Source organism: Setaria italica, chromosome VII (assembly GCF_000263155.2).
Source record: "Setaria italica strain Yugu1 chromosome VII, Setaria_italica_v2.0, whole genome shotgun sequence".
In the NCBI taxonomy this organism is placed as follows: domain Eukaryota; kingdom Viridiplantae; phylum Streptophyta; class Magnoliopsida; order Poales; family Poaceae; genus Setaria; species Setaria italica.
Window position 1 is genome coordinate 3,888,416 of NC_028456.1, and position 17,879 is coordinate 3,906,294.

General features: G+C 45.4%; 1 protein-coding gene across 3 annotated transcripts in view; it reads left to right on the forward strand.

The window, feature by feature from the left end:
• Positions 1-10,901, forward strand: part of LOC101778059 (probable RNA-dependent RNA polymerase 3) — a 31,609-nt gene extending 20,708 nt beyond the window's left edge. Inside the window, exons 12-19 of one of the 3 annotated variants that reach the window (XM_022828250.1) lie at positions 228-376; positions 559-781; positions 1,845-2,100; positions 7,407-7,561; positions 8,347-8,494; positions 8,766-8,919; positions 10,052-10,218; positions 10,346-10,901. In XM_022828250.1, coding sequence (XP_022683985.1) covers positions 228-376; positions 559-781; positions 1,845-2,100; positions 7,407-7,561; positions 8,347-8,494; positions 8,766-8,919; positions 10,052-10,218; positions 10,346-10,591 — 1,498 coding nt within the window. In that variant the 3' untranslated portion in view covers positions 10,592-10,901. The remainder of the gene's footprint in view (positions 1-227; positions 377-558; positions 782-1,844; positions 2,101-7,406; positions 7,562-8,346; positions 8,495-8,765; positions 8,920-10,051; positions 10,219-10,345) is intronic. The other 2 variants (XM_004975010.3, XM_022828251.1) reach the window with 2 other exon arrangements.
• The last annotated feature ends 6,978 nt before the right edge of the window (positions 10,902-17,879 follow it).

Consider the following 17,879-nt stretch of genomic DNA (forward strand, 5'->3'; position numbering starts at 1 on the left):
AACTTTTCAATCAGTTGGTTGTTGCATGGGGTTTGTTGCGTTAGCATAACCTCATTTGCAGTTTGAGACACTGCTGCACTTTAGCTAAATATAAAAAATAAATCATTCCAATATTAAGGGACTGGTGGTCATATAGTCTCCAATTGTGCGTGTATGCAAGCACATGTTGGCAAACAAGTTAATTTGGTTTGGAACGAATATTACCCTTGTTTGTGTCTTTTTATCAGCCGTCAATCCGACAGGACATCAACATCAAGGACCTTGATTTCACTTCTTCATTATGGAGGTGTTAAGGCGGAATATTTTATGGAACTTCTACATAATGCAATTGAAGGGGTTGCGAATGCTTGTTATGATTTCAGACACGCACTAAAGCGTAAGTCCAAATAACTGGGGTTCCATATTTTTCATTGACTGCTTTTATGTTTGTGTTTCTGTGTGCTGTAGTACCTGCACCCATAAGTTTGTACTTGTTCTAATAATGCATTTTATAATATTTCTTTCACCTGACTTCTCGTACATTGATTAAGGAGCGCTCTTTTTATATGGTCCATGCAGTTGCCTCTAGATACGCTAATATGGAGGATTCAATGTTGGAGCAAATGATTCATTCTGGAATTCCACTAGAAGAGCCATACTTGCTATCTAGACTGAATTTCATAGCCAAACAGGAAATGAAAGGTTTCAGAGAAGGAAAGCTACCAATTGATGAATGCTATCATTTGATGGGTTCAACAGATCCTACAGGAACGTTGAAACCAAATGAAGTTTGCGTGATACTGTAAGTGGTAGCATTCATGTGTATGTTTCATATGTGCCCTTTGAGTGCATTTATCTGTATGTTTCATTGTTTCAATGATCCTCCATTTTTTGATCACCAACTTCACCATTTAAGAGTCTGTGACGACAATGCGATTATGTTAATAAATTAGTGATATACACCTTTTTGTTTTCCATGAACACAGTGAGGATAACCCTACTGGATGTTGTTAAGAAACTTCAAATTCCTGTAAGGCTCCGTTTGAATCCCTTCATTTGAAGGAATTGGAATCTACTTAATGGAGTAGGCTAATTTATCTTGGAACGTGGTATTTCACAACTTTCCAAAGTTTAGATATAAGCCTATCTTAAATTCATGGGGTGGGAGATGGAAATTGATTCTATAGATTATGATTATTAGAATGGAATTCAATTCTTATAGGACGCTCTTGAACTCGCTTCCTTATAGTAGAAGTGCAGCACATAAGTATCTCTCCCATATCGCCAACAAATAATATACAAATATATTCCACATACAATTATATTAGCTTAATTAATTTGTGTCTAAATTATGATTATTAGAATGGAATTCAATTCCAATGATCCAAACGGGACCTAACTGTTTTCATGATATATAATTTCTGTAGCAGCAATGCTCTAACTTTACCATTTTTCTTATTCATACTATTTTCTTTTGTCTATTTGGTTTTGGTTGAAAAGAAAGAATATCCGAGGCACAAGAAGAAATAGTCAAAAGATGATAAATGAATACACATGGCCATTTGATTCTTCAAAATGTTGAAGGATTATTTTTTTGTCAGTCAAATTAACCTAACTTTTCAGTTGTGAACACAATCTTTTAAGAAAACTAGGAAGTGGGTTGTGGGAAGGTTTGCTATTACTTCACATGAAACGGGAAATGTTTTTATGCTTCACAGAAGGTATTGAAAACTTGCATTCTTTGGCATGGCTAGCCTCCTATAGAACATACATTACTATGCAGTTATCAATTATTGGAGCATGACTAAATATTTGACATCAGGCTCTACTGTTGTTTATTGCTGACTTTATGTCCTACTAAACAGTGATAGTGGCCAATACTCTGGAGATGTGCTTGTGTTTAAATATCCTGGTCTCCATTTCGGTGATATACACATCTTAACTGCAAGGCAAATTAGCGGACTTGAGAAGAATTTTGTTGGATATTCAAAAAATGCAATACTTTTCCCTACTTCTGGTAAACGATCATTGGCTGATGAGATGGCCAACAGTGATTTTGATGGTGACGAGTACTGGGTCTCAAAAAACCACATGGTCAGTTCATTTCGGTTTTCATTTTATGTAAGTTCTTTAGGAACATTTTTTTTCGTCTCTGCAATGACTAGGACTGCCTCCCACAAGCCTCATTACTATGTTTGGCTCACAGGCAGCCTCACGAGCCAATTGTGGTCTTGTTGGCTTGATCAATGCTTTCAATAGCCGGCTCTAGGATAGTTAGCTTTTAGCACTAAGTGAAGATTTTCGCTAATAGCCCTTGATAGCGAGCAATCTGTTTTTTTTTAGAGATGTATGGGTTACAACTCCCATCTATGTGATAGTCAACTTTTCCCCTTCCAATGTTAAAGCTACTCAACCACGACCCCCAATCATCTCTGGTGAGCTCAGCTTGTCTAACTGCCTAATCGGATACCAATATTACAGATTTACAGTCAACCTGTGTTCACGCTGGAGTTGTACGTTGGATCACGGTTCCCACTGTGTGAGCACTGTTATTTTTGTAGGAATGAAATTCCATTAAACTAAGGACTCACTTCCTTGCGCTGCCATAATATGTGATTTGTTACATAGCCTAGGAAAATAACTAAATCAGTAGCTAATAAAATTCAGACTCAAAAGGTTCAATTTGTTGGCCCAAAATGATCTTTTCCATTAACCACACCCACAAAGGCAGCTTGGGGTACATATTTATAGCCAACCTTGGGTGGGTGGCTCACAAGCTAAGCAGAGCATCTAAAGCAGTAGTTGGTGATAAGGTGCACGTAGGCACGAACCACCCACAGATACAAGTGCTCACAGGCACTAAGTGCATACAGGCACTACTATACATTATTCTATCACCATCAGGACTTAACTCTAACATTCTCCCCCTAAGTCCTGAAAGGCAAACAAACCATCCTAAGTCTGGTTCGGAGTTCTTGGAACTTGACTCTTCCTGAGTGTTGATGTAGTTGCCTTGACGCTCCCTTCCTCCAAGCAGCCGCTTCATGGAAGACAGGGTTCTTCGCAAGGCTTAAGCAGACTTGCTATCTGGCATCCATCTACATCGCGCTGCGCTAGGCCGCATGTCCCTCAGCCTCAGCGAAGGAGCGAGGACTCGTCGTCGTCGCGCGTAAGGTGAAGCACGGCCTCGAGGTCATGAGGCACCCGTCCCTGCACCGGCTAGTCGCCAAGAATGTCCGCCATGGTGCGGTACCGCAGTGGCTCGCCATCGTGGTACGTGTTGACGCGGTCCTTGTCGTGAGGGAGCAAAGTGGCGAACTCCACCGAGCAGGGCTCATTGTGAGCCGGTGTTGACGAAGTAGTGCTCGGAGGAGTGGCCGTCGGTGCTGGAGTGTGGCGTGGCCGGCTGTGGTGGTGGCGGTCGGGCGCTCGCCGTGCACGGAGTACTCGCCGGAGTCGGTGGAGGACTCACCGGCGCCGGTGAAGAGCTTGCCGTAATCGGTGGAGACCCGGGGATGAGGGTAGGCACGCTTGGCGAAGAAGAGCTGCCGACTCCCCCAGCTTCCTCAAAGTGGACGTAGTCGCTGTACGTCGAAGTCGAGCTGCCGTCCACCATCTTGCCCTGCACCATCTCCTTGGTGTCGAGCTATTCCACCTCCGCGTAGAGGACGTAGAGGTTGTTCTTCCCCCTATCCACCTTGGCGAGGAGGTGGCGTCATCAATCCCGGATGCGGAGCATTCCGCTGTCGATCTCCACGTGCGACCCATTCTCATCCAGCTGCTCGAGGCTGATGATCGAGTTCCTCAGTGCGGGAATGTAGTAGACAACGGTGAGGAGCCGGTGCTCACCAGTCTTGGCGACGAGAACGACGGAGCTGACACCCTTGATCTCCAAGGCCGAAGAGTCGCCAAACTTGACGGAGCCGCGCACATCGACGTTCAAGTCGGAGAAGTACTCCCGGCGCCCGATCATGTGGTGTGTGGCACCAGTCTAGGAACCAGCCGTCGATCTTGTCGCTGGTACCCTCGTCGAGGGAGACGTGCGCGCAGCTCGTCGAGGTGGAGGAGAGCCGTCGCGGCCGATGCCGCGAGAAGAAGCTCAATGGTCCCGTGAGCTAGGAACAGAGTTGGCTCCTCATCCTCCGCAGCCTGCGCAACGTGGGCCTGGCCGTGCCTTGGCTTGTGGCACTTCTGGCCCAATGGCCAGTCTTGCCACAGTTGTGGCAGGTGTCGTCTTGTGCGGCCTCGCACTCACTGGTGACGGCACCCACGGCGCCTCCTTGCGCCTTGTGCGGCTTGCCGCGCTTGGCGGCCGCCTGTCAAGGAAGAAGACTCCCCCTTCTTCCGCTCCCTTTGGCGAGCAAGCCACTTCTCCTCAGTGAGGTGGAGCTTGCCACCGATGGTGATAGGCTCACTAGGCGTCAGCTCCTCGTGGTCCTTGATCGCCTTGAGCCACCGTGTCGGCTCCTTTCTTGACAACGCTAAGAGGTCGAGTAGCGTCTCGATGGAGATAGCGAGCTACGAATACTTTTTTGGAACGGCGTGCAAAAACTTTGCAACAGCTTTCTCCTCGTTGATCTCGTCGTCGCTGTACCGCTCTAGCCGCTGCATCAGGCTAGAGAGGCGGAGGGCGAAGTTGTCGACATCCTTGCCCGGCTTGAAAGCCAAACGATCCCACTCCAGCTGAACCTTCTTCAAAGTGGACTTGCCGGCGCGGTCGCTGCCAACTCGGGCAGCAGCGATAGCGTCCCAAGTGGCCTTCGCGGTCTTCTTCCCTGAGAGGTTCGCCGTCATCTCCATCGGGACTGCGGTGAGCAGCGCCTCAAGCGCTCACCAGTCCTCGTGACTGTCGAAGTCGATGTACTGGACCGCGTCCCACATCTCCCGCACCTGGAGCTTCACCTTCATCACCGTGGACCACTCCATGTAGTTGGTCTTCATCAACATCGGCCACTGCGTGCTGCCGACGGACTCCCGGATGATGGTCTTCATGACCTTCGGGGGTTGGTGCCCGTAGTCGAGGTCGGAGTCGAGGCCAGACTCGTGGACGGAGCTCCTCCTGTTCCGAGGACGCCCGCCGTCCGCGCCTCGACGCAGGTCCTGGACCCACCGGTCCACCTTCACGTTTCGCCGTCGGTTCGCCTCCTTCGGCTCAGGACGGCCGCCTTCCGCCTCGGCACCGGCGCCCTGCGCCGCATGCCTTAGCTCCTCCTTGTCGTGCCACGCCATCTCGCGCATCGCCTCCGCCTCCTCACACAGCCGGTCCGCCTCCAGACGTCGCTGGGTAGCGGCCGCCGTTGCCGCCTATGCCTCCTCGTCAGCGAGGCGGGCTGCCTTGGCTGCACGTGCCGCTGCGGTCTCCATAGCCGCCACGCGTGCTGCCCGAGCCACAACCACCTCCCGCGCCTCGGCGTCGCGCAAGCTGCCGCGCGCTGCCGGTCCTCTCGCCTCGCGGCCTCCGTCTGCCGCTCCTCCTCGCGTGCCGCAGCTGCACGCCTTGCCCGGCACCGCTCCGCCATTGCCTCCTCGACCGCCATGCGCCGCTCCTCCTCCTCACGCCGCCGCTCCTCGGCCACCACCCTGCGGCGTCGTGCACTCGAAGTAATCGAGCTGCTCGAGGAAGAGACGCGAGGAGGTCTGGGAGCGGGACGGGAGCGCCGACACCTTGCCGGCCGGCGGTGGCGCGTCGGCTGCCAGGCCCACGGGGCCCGCGCCCTGCGCGCCGGCGCCGCTCGCGGGGTTCGCACCGCCCAGTGCGCTCGTGCTGCTCACCAGCGCCTGCCACCTTGAGTCGGCCATTGGGAGTCGAAGGGAGAAGGTGAGGAAGCCGCCGGGAAAGGGAGCTGCCGCCGCTTGGGCTGGATCCACCCTGCCGCGCTTGATTCGCGGCTGCAAGGTCCGATCTGCTACCGCCCGCCGGATCCTTGCGCGGGGATGGTAGAGGAGGTGAGCCCGCCGAATCCGCCCCAGGGAGGAGCGCGCCGCTGCCGCCGGGTAGGTGGGCCTGGCTAGGGTTTCGGGAGAGGTGGGGAGCACGGGGTGAGAGAGGAAGAGAGGTAGGTGGGAAAGAATTAGGCTCTAGATACCAATTGTTGCCCCAAAATGATCTTTTCCATTAACCACACCCACAAAGGCAGCTTGGGGTACATATTTATAGCCAACCTTGGGTAGGTGGCTTACAAGCTAAGGAAAGCATCTAAGCATCTAAAGCAGTAATTGGTGATAAGGTGCACGTAGGCATGAACCACCCACGGATACAAGTGCTCACAGGCACTACTAATACATTATTCTATCACCATCAGGACTTAACTCTAACACAATTTACAGAGCAAACCACCAATTGAAGATAGTTCAGAAGCTGATGTTTCCACTCCTTGCTTGACTCAGCATTTGGGCTCATTATATCGACGAATCCACATGATATGGCAGCAGTTACCCTTTGTATACCAATCAGCTCGCACACATGGGATCTAGAACCCAAATCCAACTTCGCCGCACCTGCGCACTTCCTCTTGGAGGAAGTAGTCGCCATGAGATTAAATTTTCAACTTATTTGCTCAGGTGTTCCTGTTATAAATTTTGAGGGTAAAATTGTCTTTTCACCTTGTTCTTGAGTCTTCACATTCCACATGTATTGCCCCTTGGGCTGGCCAACAATTGGAATATACTCCACCACTTTCCTCACAACATGGTATCGAGGGGTGGAAACAGATTGGATGTGGTCGAATACGTATCTGGATAGCATTATTTTTAACTCTGTAATTCGAATACGAATGTGGGGGTCTAGATATTCTCAAATATGAATATCGAATTGGATAGTTCCATTCGAATGATGATGCATGATGCAGTCTATAGACGGCATCATTCTAAATGCCCTAGCAACCCCCTTCCACCCTTTTAACATAACGTGAGCATGACCTGCAGCGGGTGCTCTCATGTGACAAAAGCACAGCATCACGACAAAGTGGGATTTGAGCTCATGTGGGAGCAACTCGCTGGCACTTAAGCCTCTGTTGAATGGACATCTCTTTTGCTCTCAAAATCAAACTTCACAATATTATCAATTATCATGCTCGTGTTCGAGAAAAAAAATATTATCGTGCTTCCTTTGTCAATTTAAACATGAAAGTGCAGAACTTTGATAATGAACTACCAGTTCTGGTGCATCCTCCTGACCTAGCCCATAGCGTTCCCCATGGCAGGTGTTTCCCTTTGACCCCTATCCCTGCTGCCAGCCTGCCTTGGCCAGTACACCATCAGCTTTGTGGTTGGACACCCCTGTGCCATCTCCTGACCCATTGCCAATGGGTTGCCAGGCTGCTGCTAAATCCTATGGCCTGCTATTTGAAATACTGATTACTATGTGCCATCTTTTTAACTTGTCAAATGGACTGTTGCAATTCTGATAGCGAAAAATTGTGTTTCAGCTACTAAAGGGCTTCACGAAGCGAAGTGAACCTTGGGTTCCACTATTCAAACCAAAGGAGACCCAGCACAAGCCTAAGAGACCCAAGGATTTTAATGAATCAGTTCTTGAAAGAGTGCTATTTAATGAATGCTTGACGACGACGTTTATATCCAAGTATTGCATCTCTTCACTTATTAATCATATCATTTCACCTGATCTTACTTTTGTTTTGAATTTCATCGCTTATAGCTACATTTTCTTTTGAAAACCATATAACAATTCTTTGTTATGTATTGAACCACAAATCTTTAATTATTTCACGATATCCAATCAATTATGTGACATGATCATGCTTAGTTGAAAAGCAAGGTGAAGTTGAAGTATGCTGACATACCAAAAACCGGGTATCTTCAAGCTTCTAATGCCATTCCTGATTTACTAGTATGTATTGCTCATGCATTTTTTTTTAGTCCAATATGTTGTGCGGCCTCCGGTCAATTTCTGCCATTCAACTTAGGATATGCTTTGGATCCATGTTACAAGTTTATGGATATATCTTATATATTGAATATGTAGTGTTATTGTAACCGAAACAAATTGGATCGTATGGGTTGTGGGCATCCAAAGAGGTCACTGTTGCATTCTCCAAATTTGCTTAGTTTGTTATTGATTGCCAAAAATTCCATCATCATATTGGTGATATGAATGAATGATAAATTACTATAAAATAGTTATAAGTTGTTGGCAATACCTCCAGTGTATAGATCGGCACGAATTTTATATTGTTTTATGTAATATGAGGATGTTTCCTAGAATAACGAACACTTGATATCCTGGGCGTGCTGAGATCTTTAATTCTTCACTAGTCTCCTAACTATAAAATTATTTTCTCTGCGGGACCTGTTTGGGCTTCATTGTGTTCATCTGATCGGTACACATTTGGATTTCCCTCCTTCCAGTTATGCACTTGGTATATCGTCTGATTGTTGGTTAGCATATATGGACCGGCTCTTAACAGAAGATGTTGATGAAGACGAAAAGGAATCAATTGCGAAGAAGATGATTAAATTAGTTAACCTTTATTATTGGGCTCTGGATGGGCATAAGGTTAATTCCAATCTTGCGCTTGTACAGTTTGTAGTTTTGTAATGCTTTGATACGGTCTAGGTTTCTATCCAAATATATGCATTTTGCATCATTTTTTTTCATATTTGATCTGTCCAGCAAAAAAAAGAAACGGAATAAATGAAATATGCAATTGCCTGTTGGTTAGATATATAATACCAAGGCCAAGTTCAGTTCAATTTGTTATATTAGTCTTGTGACAGCATGCTCCGCTTCAACAGTTGTTTCTTGCTATGTTTCTGCCCATTAACAGATAAAAGTTGATCGTGAATTGAGGGTAGAAAAATATCCACACTTTATGGAGAAAAAAGGATTTGAATCCTACCATTCGATATCTATATTGGGCAGAATCTTCGATGAGACTGAGAAAGCAATATTGCAACGATCTGAGGATGATAAACAAATTCGTAAGTTGTCTTTCAAGTTGGCACTTCATTGTTGCCTTTTGAGTTCAGTAGAGTTTGATATTTCAATGGATTTTGTTGCAGTATGATAATTTTGCGCATTGTTTATTCTATGTTTACTGCTTTGCAAGTCGTGTGGTTTCTGTGTCCACGGCGATTTTTGTAGATAATGGAATAGTTAACATTCCAGTCTCTGCAACTGAGGATGTATATGCGCCAATACTCATACAAAGTGAACCATATTAGATGATGGAATAGTTAAGATTCCAAACACTACATCTGAGGATGTGCACAACCAATAATTATTACAAAGTGAACCGTATGCTTCAAATCAAATCTAACACGTAGCAATAGTTATTCATGAAAGCAAAGATCAGGAAACATCAAATAAGAACATGTTGCTAGACCTTCACCCATGCTTGGCGAAGTTATTCTATCCTTTTCTCTATTTTCATTCCACAGCCACCCCCCCCCTTCTTCCAAGTGACACACAAGAGCCATGGGGGACAACTTTCCAAGTTCACTGGTCAAGTGGTCATAAATCTTATGGGCCTGTATTCTGGTGTTTTATGATATAAACTAATTTGGCACTGTAATGGCTTGTAATTAGATTAGGTATAGGTTATATCTTTGCAGCAGTGATGCTCTTGTTGGCATGCTTTCCCTTGCCATCATCAGCTTAAATTCCCTGCCTTCATATATGTGTACACAACTATGAACGGACTTTGTTGAGAAACAAACTGCAGTAAAATTTTCAGTTGTCCTATTCTGTGCACACACATTAGAAAACAGATGAGTTTTATTAGCGTGTTTCTTTTTCCCTTTTACCTTAGACCATAAGCTTACATAGTATTCCAAGATTCTTTTCCTGGGGCTCACCTTATCAAGAGTTGTTCGTGTGGCTAATCGTAATAGACTTTATGTTGGACAACTTTATAGTTCCGGTATTTTGGTAATGGAATACCCTATACCCTGTATGCAACAAAGAACTATTTCTATTGATACGATCAGCTGTTCTTGTTTTCCTAATTTCTTAATTAATTTGAACCTTTTCTTTTGAAAGGAATCTGAAGCTACCTATTTCTAGACAGTCATACTTATTTTCTCGTGTCTCTATTTCTCTTGTTGTAATCAGAGATAACGATGCTGCCATTCTTCACTGAGGTGGAGGCAGCCCCAGAATGCATATCATTATGGGAGTACAACTACGAAGAGTACTTGAGTAAGAGTAGGGGACTTTTTGATCTGGATAAAGAAGAAAAGAACGAGGAGTTTGAAAAACTCTACCAAAGCTATAAACATGTAAGGATCCTATCTTCTTACTCCGTAACCGCCGGCTTGTTTGTAACCATAAGGAACAAGCTAAGGTAGCTTCAGGGTTCTTTCTACCAGCACTCACACATGCCCATATGAGTTTTGTAACCTGCAGTTGCTCTATGATGCCGAAGAATTCGAAGAAACCTCGCGGGACCTCTCCCAGGTGTACATGGAGGCCTGCGCGATTTACCGGATCGTCTACGAGCGAGCAAGGTCTACCAAGAGCATCAGCAAGTGCCGCTTCGTGTGGGTGGTCGCCGGAGCCGCGCTGTGCCATCTCTACGCAACGAAGTATGCGGCGCAGCGTGGGGAAAAAACCGTGCTCTGCCCGCTTTCAGTTACCCGCCAACTTTACTGATGCAGCGAGGGTCTGGCTGTGAATTGAACTGCTACCCTGTTTGTACAAATAAGGATCTGTTGTAGAATTAATGTTACCGTATGGACATCTGAACCTGGTTTGTTGTAAGCTACGTGAAGGGTTGCGAAACCGTATGGCCTGCACCCAGCGGTAACTGTATTGTATTATGCACCTGTAGTGCTTGTTGTGTATGTGTGTAACAGTAATCAACTGTTGTATGTGTGTCGATCAGCCTGCAACTTTATCAACACCATAATTAAATCTGCACCCGCACACCATGAGAAAGAAGTGCTAATCTCCACTTTGGAAATTGCCTAGATGTCAAGATTTTGGGGCAGCAATGTGGCCAAGGAGCCCCAAGCCGAACATACTTGTCTTGTGTAGGGAAGAATACTTTGTAATTTAAGACTAACCAAGATTTCTTCTCTCTGATCCGAATACACGGGTCACGGTTATGGTGAATCTATTTGCACCGTGAAAATCGCCTTGATGAGCACATGCAGGAATCTATCTGCACCCACACTGAAGAATCCAGGCTTCCAACATGCGAATAGATAAGATCTACGCATTTTGCATGGACACATGCAGTGACTATGTGACCCATACTCAGTCATTCGCAGTCATGCAGTTCTTAACTCCTTAATGCAAGGAGCTAAAGAAAGCAAAGTGAGAAAATCCAAGACAAAAATCATGCATCTTTTATCATTAAGCTGGAGAAAGAAATGGTCATCCAGACACCCTCTCTAACCTGGAAAGAGAAATGGTCATTGATCCCTTTTTCTCTCTCACTATCGATGCTATAAATACAACCTCAGCTGTACCCCATTTGGCCAAACCTTGTCCATGTCAAAGAAGATGAGTTCAAAACACGCTACTCTCTACTACTGCCTTCTCTTAGTGCTCTTGCTACACGCAGATCATACTTCTGCGACCTTGGCCGGTTCGTATTGCTCATATCTCTCTTTCATTGTTTCCTAACTTATTAATTCGATAATTATTTGAGTCCATCATAGATTTGGAGAAGTCCAGATTCTTTTATAAATTAGCTTTTGTTCAGTCTTCTAGTTTTGTTTTTGTTCAAAAAACAAGGTTTTTCTCATCTTTTCCCTTGAACAAACTCAAAATGTTTTACATTTTTGTTAGTTTCATGGACATTTTCATGTGATCAAGAAGGCATGGGGACTACAAGTCAATAACAGGTGGATATATATACTTCCTTTTTTCTTGCAGCCAACTGCATCTATACATCTCCTGCGATGCCTTTCTGTAAGGGGTGGATGTGCAAGACCGAATGTTGGACTGAGGCGAAACTGATTGGAGCTACTGTTACGGGACGCCAGTGTATGAAAGGAGGGTTCCATGGCTGGTGTTCCTGCTATTTATGCAAAAACTAGGTTCATTTTAATTTGCAAAATGGTTGGAGATATCATCATCGGAAGAATAAATCGATAGGTGTCATGTCTTTTGATAGTCTCGTCTCAGTAATTTAGGACAATAATGCAGTCTTTTATAGTTTTCTCCGTTTGCCTTGGCATGCTACTGCCTAGTACAATTGTATTAAAATCTTTGTTACAATTGCAATTTTTGACTAGTTTGTTTGCTCATTTCTAGTTTTTGTGAAAAGTACTTGCTCATTATTGGTTGAACTATAATGATTCGCAATGTGGAATTTTACGTGTTTAGGCAAAGATGTGTAAAGACAAGGAGACGTACGGAGTCCTCCCTCCGATCCGTAAAAAAACAAGTCATCATAGGAATTTTATAAAAGATTAATAAGGGGTAAAATAACCTCGATTGTTCCTATTTATTAGCTATATTTGATGCTAATTGGCTGCTGCATGCCCACATGCCAAAATGAGTATATATAGAGACTTATTTTTTAGGATAAATTTTAAATTGCAGAATGGACTTGTTTTTGGGATAAAGGAAGTACTTCCTAGTACGGAAGCAATTTGTAACACATAGAATTAATTCATTTTGATACAAAATCTTAGAATATTAACTTACTTGAAAACAAATATCGGAAAAGAAATCTAACACTAAAATTAAGCAACCACGATATGTCATGATTAATGAACCAGTTGCTTGCAAGGCTTATATATAAAAGTAACGGGCAATCATATACTACAATAACGCCGCTTTAGTTAATTCTAGCTCATTAAATATATTAAAGTAACGGGTAATCATATACTACAATAACACCGCTTCAGTTAAGTCTAGCTCATTAAATATATTAAAGTAACGGGTCATCATATACTATAATAACACCGCTTCAGTTAAGTCTACCTCATTAACTTTAAACATCTCATATATTTTAGATGTTTGGAATTTTTTATTGTTTCAGGCTATGTATTCTATGTTGCAAATGTTATCTTATGATATTGCAGAAGTTGTTCTTTGATATTGCAAATGTTATTCTTTGTTGTATAGGTGAATGGAACGTGAAATGTAATGTTGTAACTTCCACGTTAACATCAAAAATGTTGTTTTCCAATGTTTCAAACATTGGTTTCCGATGTTGCAACCGGTCACAAATTCCAATCACCTAAAAGCAACTCTCATAGCACACCATGGATTAATCATCCCATGCATCCCCTCGTTGATAGAATTGATCATCAGTCCGTGGATGCATGATCGATTAGGTTCTTGAGACACACGTACATGTACACACTACACACACCAACAATCGTATACAAATGATGATGTATTCTTTTGTAACGGATCGGACTTCCGTTTCATGTGCTTCTTCGGTTTTGTTTGATGAGATTCAATTAGGGAGTAAAATTTTGTGGTCATTTTATTGAAACCGCGTAGGACCGGCCGGCCGGGGTGAATTTTATATGGGCAGGATTTGCCTCGTAGGATTGGCACGTACGGCATATCGTTCGTGCACTGCAGTGTGCACACTTATGTTGCGGTTGCAGACAAACAGGTACTCCCAACTCTCGGCTGCAGCTGCGGCTGTAAAACAGCCCAGCTGTTCGGCAGCCAGCAGCCCACGCTATTATGTCCACCGTTCTCCATCCCGTTCCACATGCTAACTCTCGAGCGCTCCCAACTCTCGTATCCCTTCCCCTACTCAGGAGCACCACAAGTAGGAAGATGCTACAGTGCTGCTATCTGGCTGCTGCCGTTGTAGCCGCAGCACAGCCGCAAGAAGCTATACCAAACAAGGTTTGTGAAAGGATCAAGATGCCTAGGGGGTGGAGGTGAATTGGGCTTCTACAAATTTTTGTGGAAATTAAAACCTAACATCAAGCCTATTCACCCCATGTGCCTATAACCTTAGAAAGTGTGTTTATTCTACTCGGATAAAAGGTTTGCAACCAGTTCCAACCGTATACTAGCATGGCAATTCTAGGAAATTGAAATGCAGAAAGTAAATAGTAAAGAGAGGTTTAAAACGCCGATTTTTCCTGAGGTATTGAGTCGGAACTCTCCCCTAGTCTTCATTGGAGCACTTGCGCAAGGGTATAGCTCCCCCTTGATCTGCGTAAGGATCAAATGCTCACTAGTGGTAATCCATTCTCCACTTCGGATTGGCGGATTCCAAACCAAGCTTCTCATAAGTCACCTCTTTGAGAGCAAACCAAGAACACCACCACCAAGCCATCTAGGCGATGCCGATCACCAAGAGTAACAAGTAAAGGCTCTCACTTGACCTACACAAGTCAAAGAGATGGATGGATGCACACTTGCTACTCTCCAAGCACTAATGGTATCCTTAATCTTCAGTTAAGAACTTCTCAAATCATTTCTAGTGCTCAACTTGCCCTTGACCTCAAAATAATCCTATCAGTGATGGATTCCTATACCAGGGGTACCCTTAGGAAAGGGATTTAAGATGACTGCACGAGAAAAGGCCAAAGGCCCAACAATGAGAAGCATATTGGAGGTGGCCCACGTAACGCTGCGGCCCACCTCCCAACTTCCCCAGGTCAGAAGATAAAGAACATGACTCACTGCACTAGCCAGGTCGGGTAAGGGGCCCGCAAGGGGCCACAGCGCCTCGCCTACCCCTTGACTAAGGGTAGCTGGTGCCGTACTAGGAGCATTAAATCTGGACGGGGCTTCCCTAACCGCCCCACGTGGGGACGTGACCCGGCGGAAGGAGCCGACCTTAAGCCAGGGGCTTCCCTGACACCATTTGAACCGCCCAGGACGACCTGCAGGATGAGGCCACGTGGCCCATACGCACTCACATGCCCCAACATCATTATCACCCTCCCCGTCATGATGCTCCATCGCAATCAAGGTCAAGCCACCATGCCAGGCCTAGTACAGGCCCGTAGATGAGGCGGGACCTAGTGTCAAGTGTCACGGCATAGAGCGGCCGTGAGCACGCTGGAAAGGTCAGGGAAAGATGGGGAAAGTGGCACACCTTGCCCCGGCCGATGACCTCAGGCCTACCTACTTGTACTAGGTACGGATGTTAGCAACAGCTTCCATCCCGTTCACTGCCACGGGGTTGGAGGACAGGAGGGGGCGCGCCATGGAGCAGTCTAGGCCATGCGTAAGCAGCCCATGTTGCATAGGAACCACCGTATAGGGTGTGCGAAGCCCATGACCGAAGAAGAGGACAGGACAAGGAAGCCCCGTGACGCAACGAGGAGCAAGGCCACTCCGACCATGCCATGACCCCTAACCTTTGAGGTCGGGGAACCTCCTCCTTTCTCCAAACATTATCTTCCGGTCCCTGACCTATATAAGGGTAACCAGGCCTTCTTTCTCGCTCGCTCGCATACATTCACACACACGAACCCACACATCGCACAAACGCTTGCTTGCAAGCAAGCCCGTTGTAAGTCTAGTGCACTCGATTCAAGGAACATGACTCCTACTGAGACTGGACGTAGGGATCTTCCCGAACCAGTATAATTTCTTGTCTCTTGTGTGTTAGCCATCGGAAGCGAGGAGAGCGCAACGTAGAATCACTAGTCGGCGGTACGAAACTGTTGACTCGAAAAATCGGCCAACGATCTCTCGCGCGCCGCACATGAAGGCATGGGAGATTTGCTTAACTCCAGTGCAGGTCCTAAGCTTCTTGAGGTTCGGGGCGTGACAGCCAGTTTGACCATTCAACTAACAAGGTGTGCGACGATGTTGTATCACCCAGTTAATAAAACCATGATGCTGAGCCGATACAACACTTGGTCAAGTAAGATGTATGACGGCCTTGGTCAAGTAAGATGTATGACGGCCTGTCGACTGGATGATAGTATTGAAGTGCAATGAGCGAATGGCCGATGCAAGAATTAATAACAACGGCCATAATTGGAGCCCTCACTAACCATGCGCACGTCAGATAGACTAACAGATCTAGTTAATGTCTTTATAAGTGTAATTGAACTTAGACAAGGTAACACGAATAAGAGGGCATTGACATCAATCTATTAATCTAAAATATTAGAGTACAACAAACAAGGACCTCTTGCCTACCTCTTACAAGCTGATTAAGCTAATGGAATCCTAATCAATGTCATAGCTGTGTAATTGAACTTAGACAAGGTAACACAGTGAGAGGATATTAATTTCGGCCCACTAACTTAATAGACAAGCTCGTGGCAGCAAGGTCTCAGACGCTAGGCTATCGGCTCGATGACGTCACCCTTCCACCAAGAGATATGGATAACACCCAACCGAAGCATCGGTTCTCGTAGGTAGTGCTTTGACGTTAAGGATCCGACGGCTAGCACTGCGAAGGGCCAAGAATAAGAAACTACCGACTATTGAAGCATGCTCTATTAATCTCTTAATAATATGGCAATTAAAGCAATATAACAGATCTAAAAGATAAGTTAGCCGATAGATCTTAATCAAGGCAAGATAACTGGTAGGTGGATCTAGACAAAACCACAACGATGCGCCCGATAATTAAAGCCTAGAACACTTGGTAATGGCGACGCTTACAGGCGAACTGGAGGTCGAGGCGATGCAGCCCTGCTCATCGAAGAAGTCACCGGTAGAGACGGAACTTAGAGCTTGCCGGAGATCGAAGTAGATGCTGCCCCACTTACTAGAAGAAACTCGTCGAGAAGCTACATTACTCCTACTCCTAAGGGTGGCGCTAGGCTGAAAAAGATAAATGTGTTTGTGTATTGATCGAGAGATAACCTTTTACAAGCCTCGTTTATACCCTTGATGTTAACTAGACTCCTGATTAGCTATGACAGTGAACCGTACAAAACTTGCCTAATAAATATCTAAACAAAAAAAATATTAAAATACATGGACTCTAATTTTCCTCATATAGAATCGTTGCTAATGAAGATCGATCCACATGCGCGATTAATTGGACTCCTCCTACGTAACGCATGTAACGTAGACCAACACCCATGCCCGTAGTCTTTCCTTCTTTACTCTGATCAACTTTGCCTCCACACGTGGGCTTTTTCCTCCCTGGCGCCAACCTTGCTTTCTTTATTCTAATCACCTCTTGCTTGCCAGCAGATAGATCAATCTTAAAAATCCTTGTCCGATACGCATCATGTCCTTATCATAATATTCTTTTCCTTATCGAGGCTTGATGGGATTTATCGGCCAAAATCCGATGTCAACACAAGACCTCCGAATTTTGGAGTATGAATACTTGATGCTTCGAAATTAATCTTTAATGAGGTCCAGTGCTTTACCCCTTGGTGATTTGAATCTCACTGGCTTGAGTTCCCAACAATAAAGCAGCTTCGTTGGCCAATTGCTTCTTAATCTGAGCGCCGATTCCTTCCAATATGGCAAAACGTTAACAGTCCAAGAAGTTCTGCACATAGAAGGGCTATGTTTTTTTAGTTCGTATATCCTGATATACGGTAATATACCAGAGTCAATTATTCATGGCTAGTTATGATGCAGCCTAAAGAAGAAGCAATTTCACGATGCAATAGTTTTTATGTAGGGTTCCATTCTGCATGGCAACATGACATCCGCTCCATCTGAATCCCGTAGCTTGAGAAGCCAAAATAGCTTTGACCAAGAAGAGAAAATATATGTGCTAGAAGGCACAATTCTAATACAAGGACTAACTTTTACCTTGTGGATGCATCACGGTCGCGCGTGCAGAGGAGGTCAGGCGCGGCAGAACGCAAGGCCTGGAGGGGCGCGCCATCGTTGTGCACCCGCCGTTGCACCTCTCGTGCACCGCCGCCGTCATCTACCCACGTGGCCAGCTAGATCCCTTGCGCGCACCGTTGAGCATTACGCCACCGGCGACGAAAGCGGTGTCGATCGGAGTAAAGGGGAAGAGAAGAGAGGGAGGATGAGGTTTTTTTCTTCACTATGGAGAAGAGGTTGG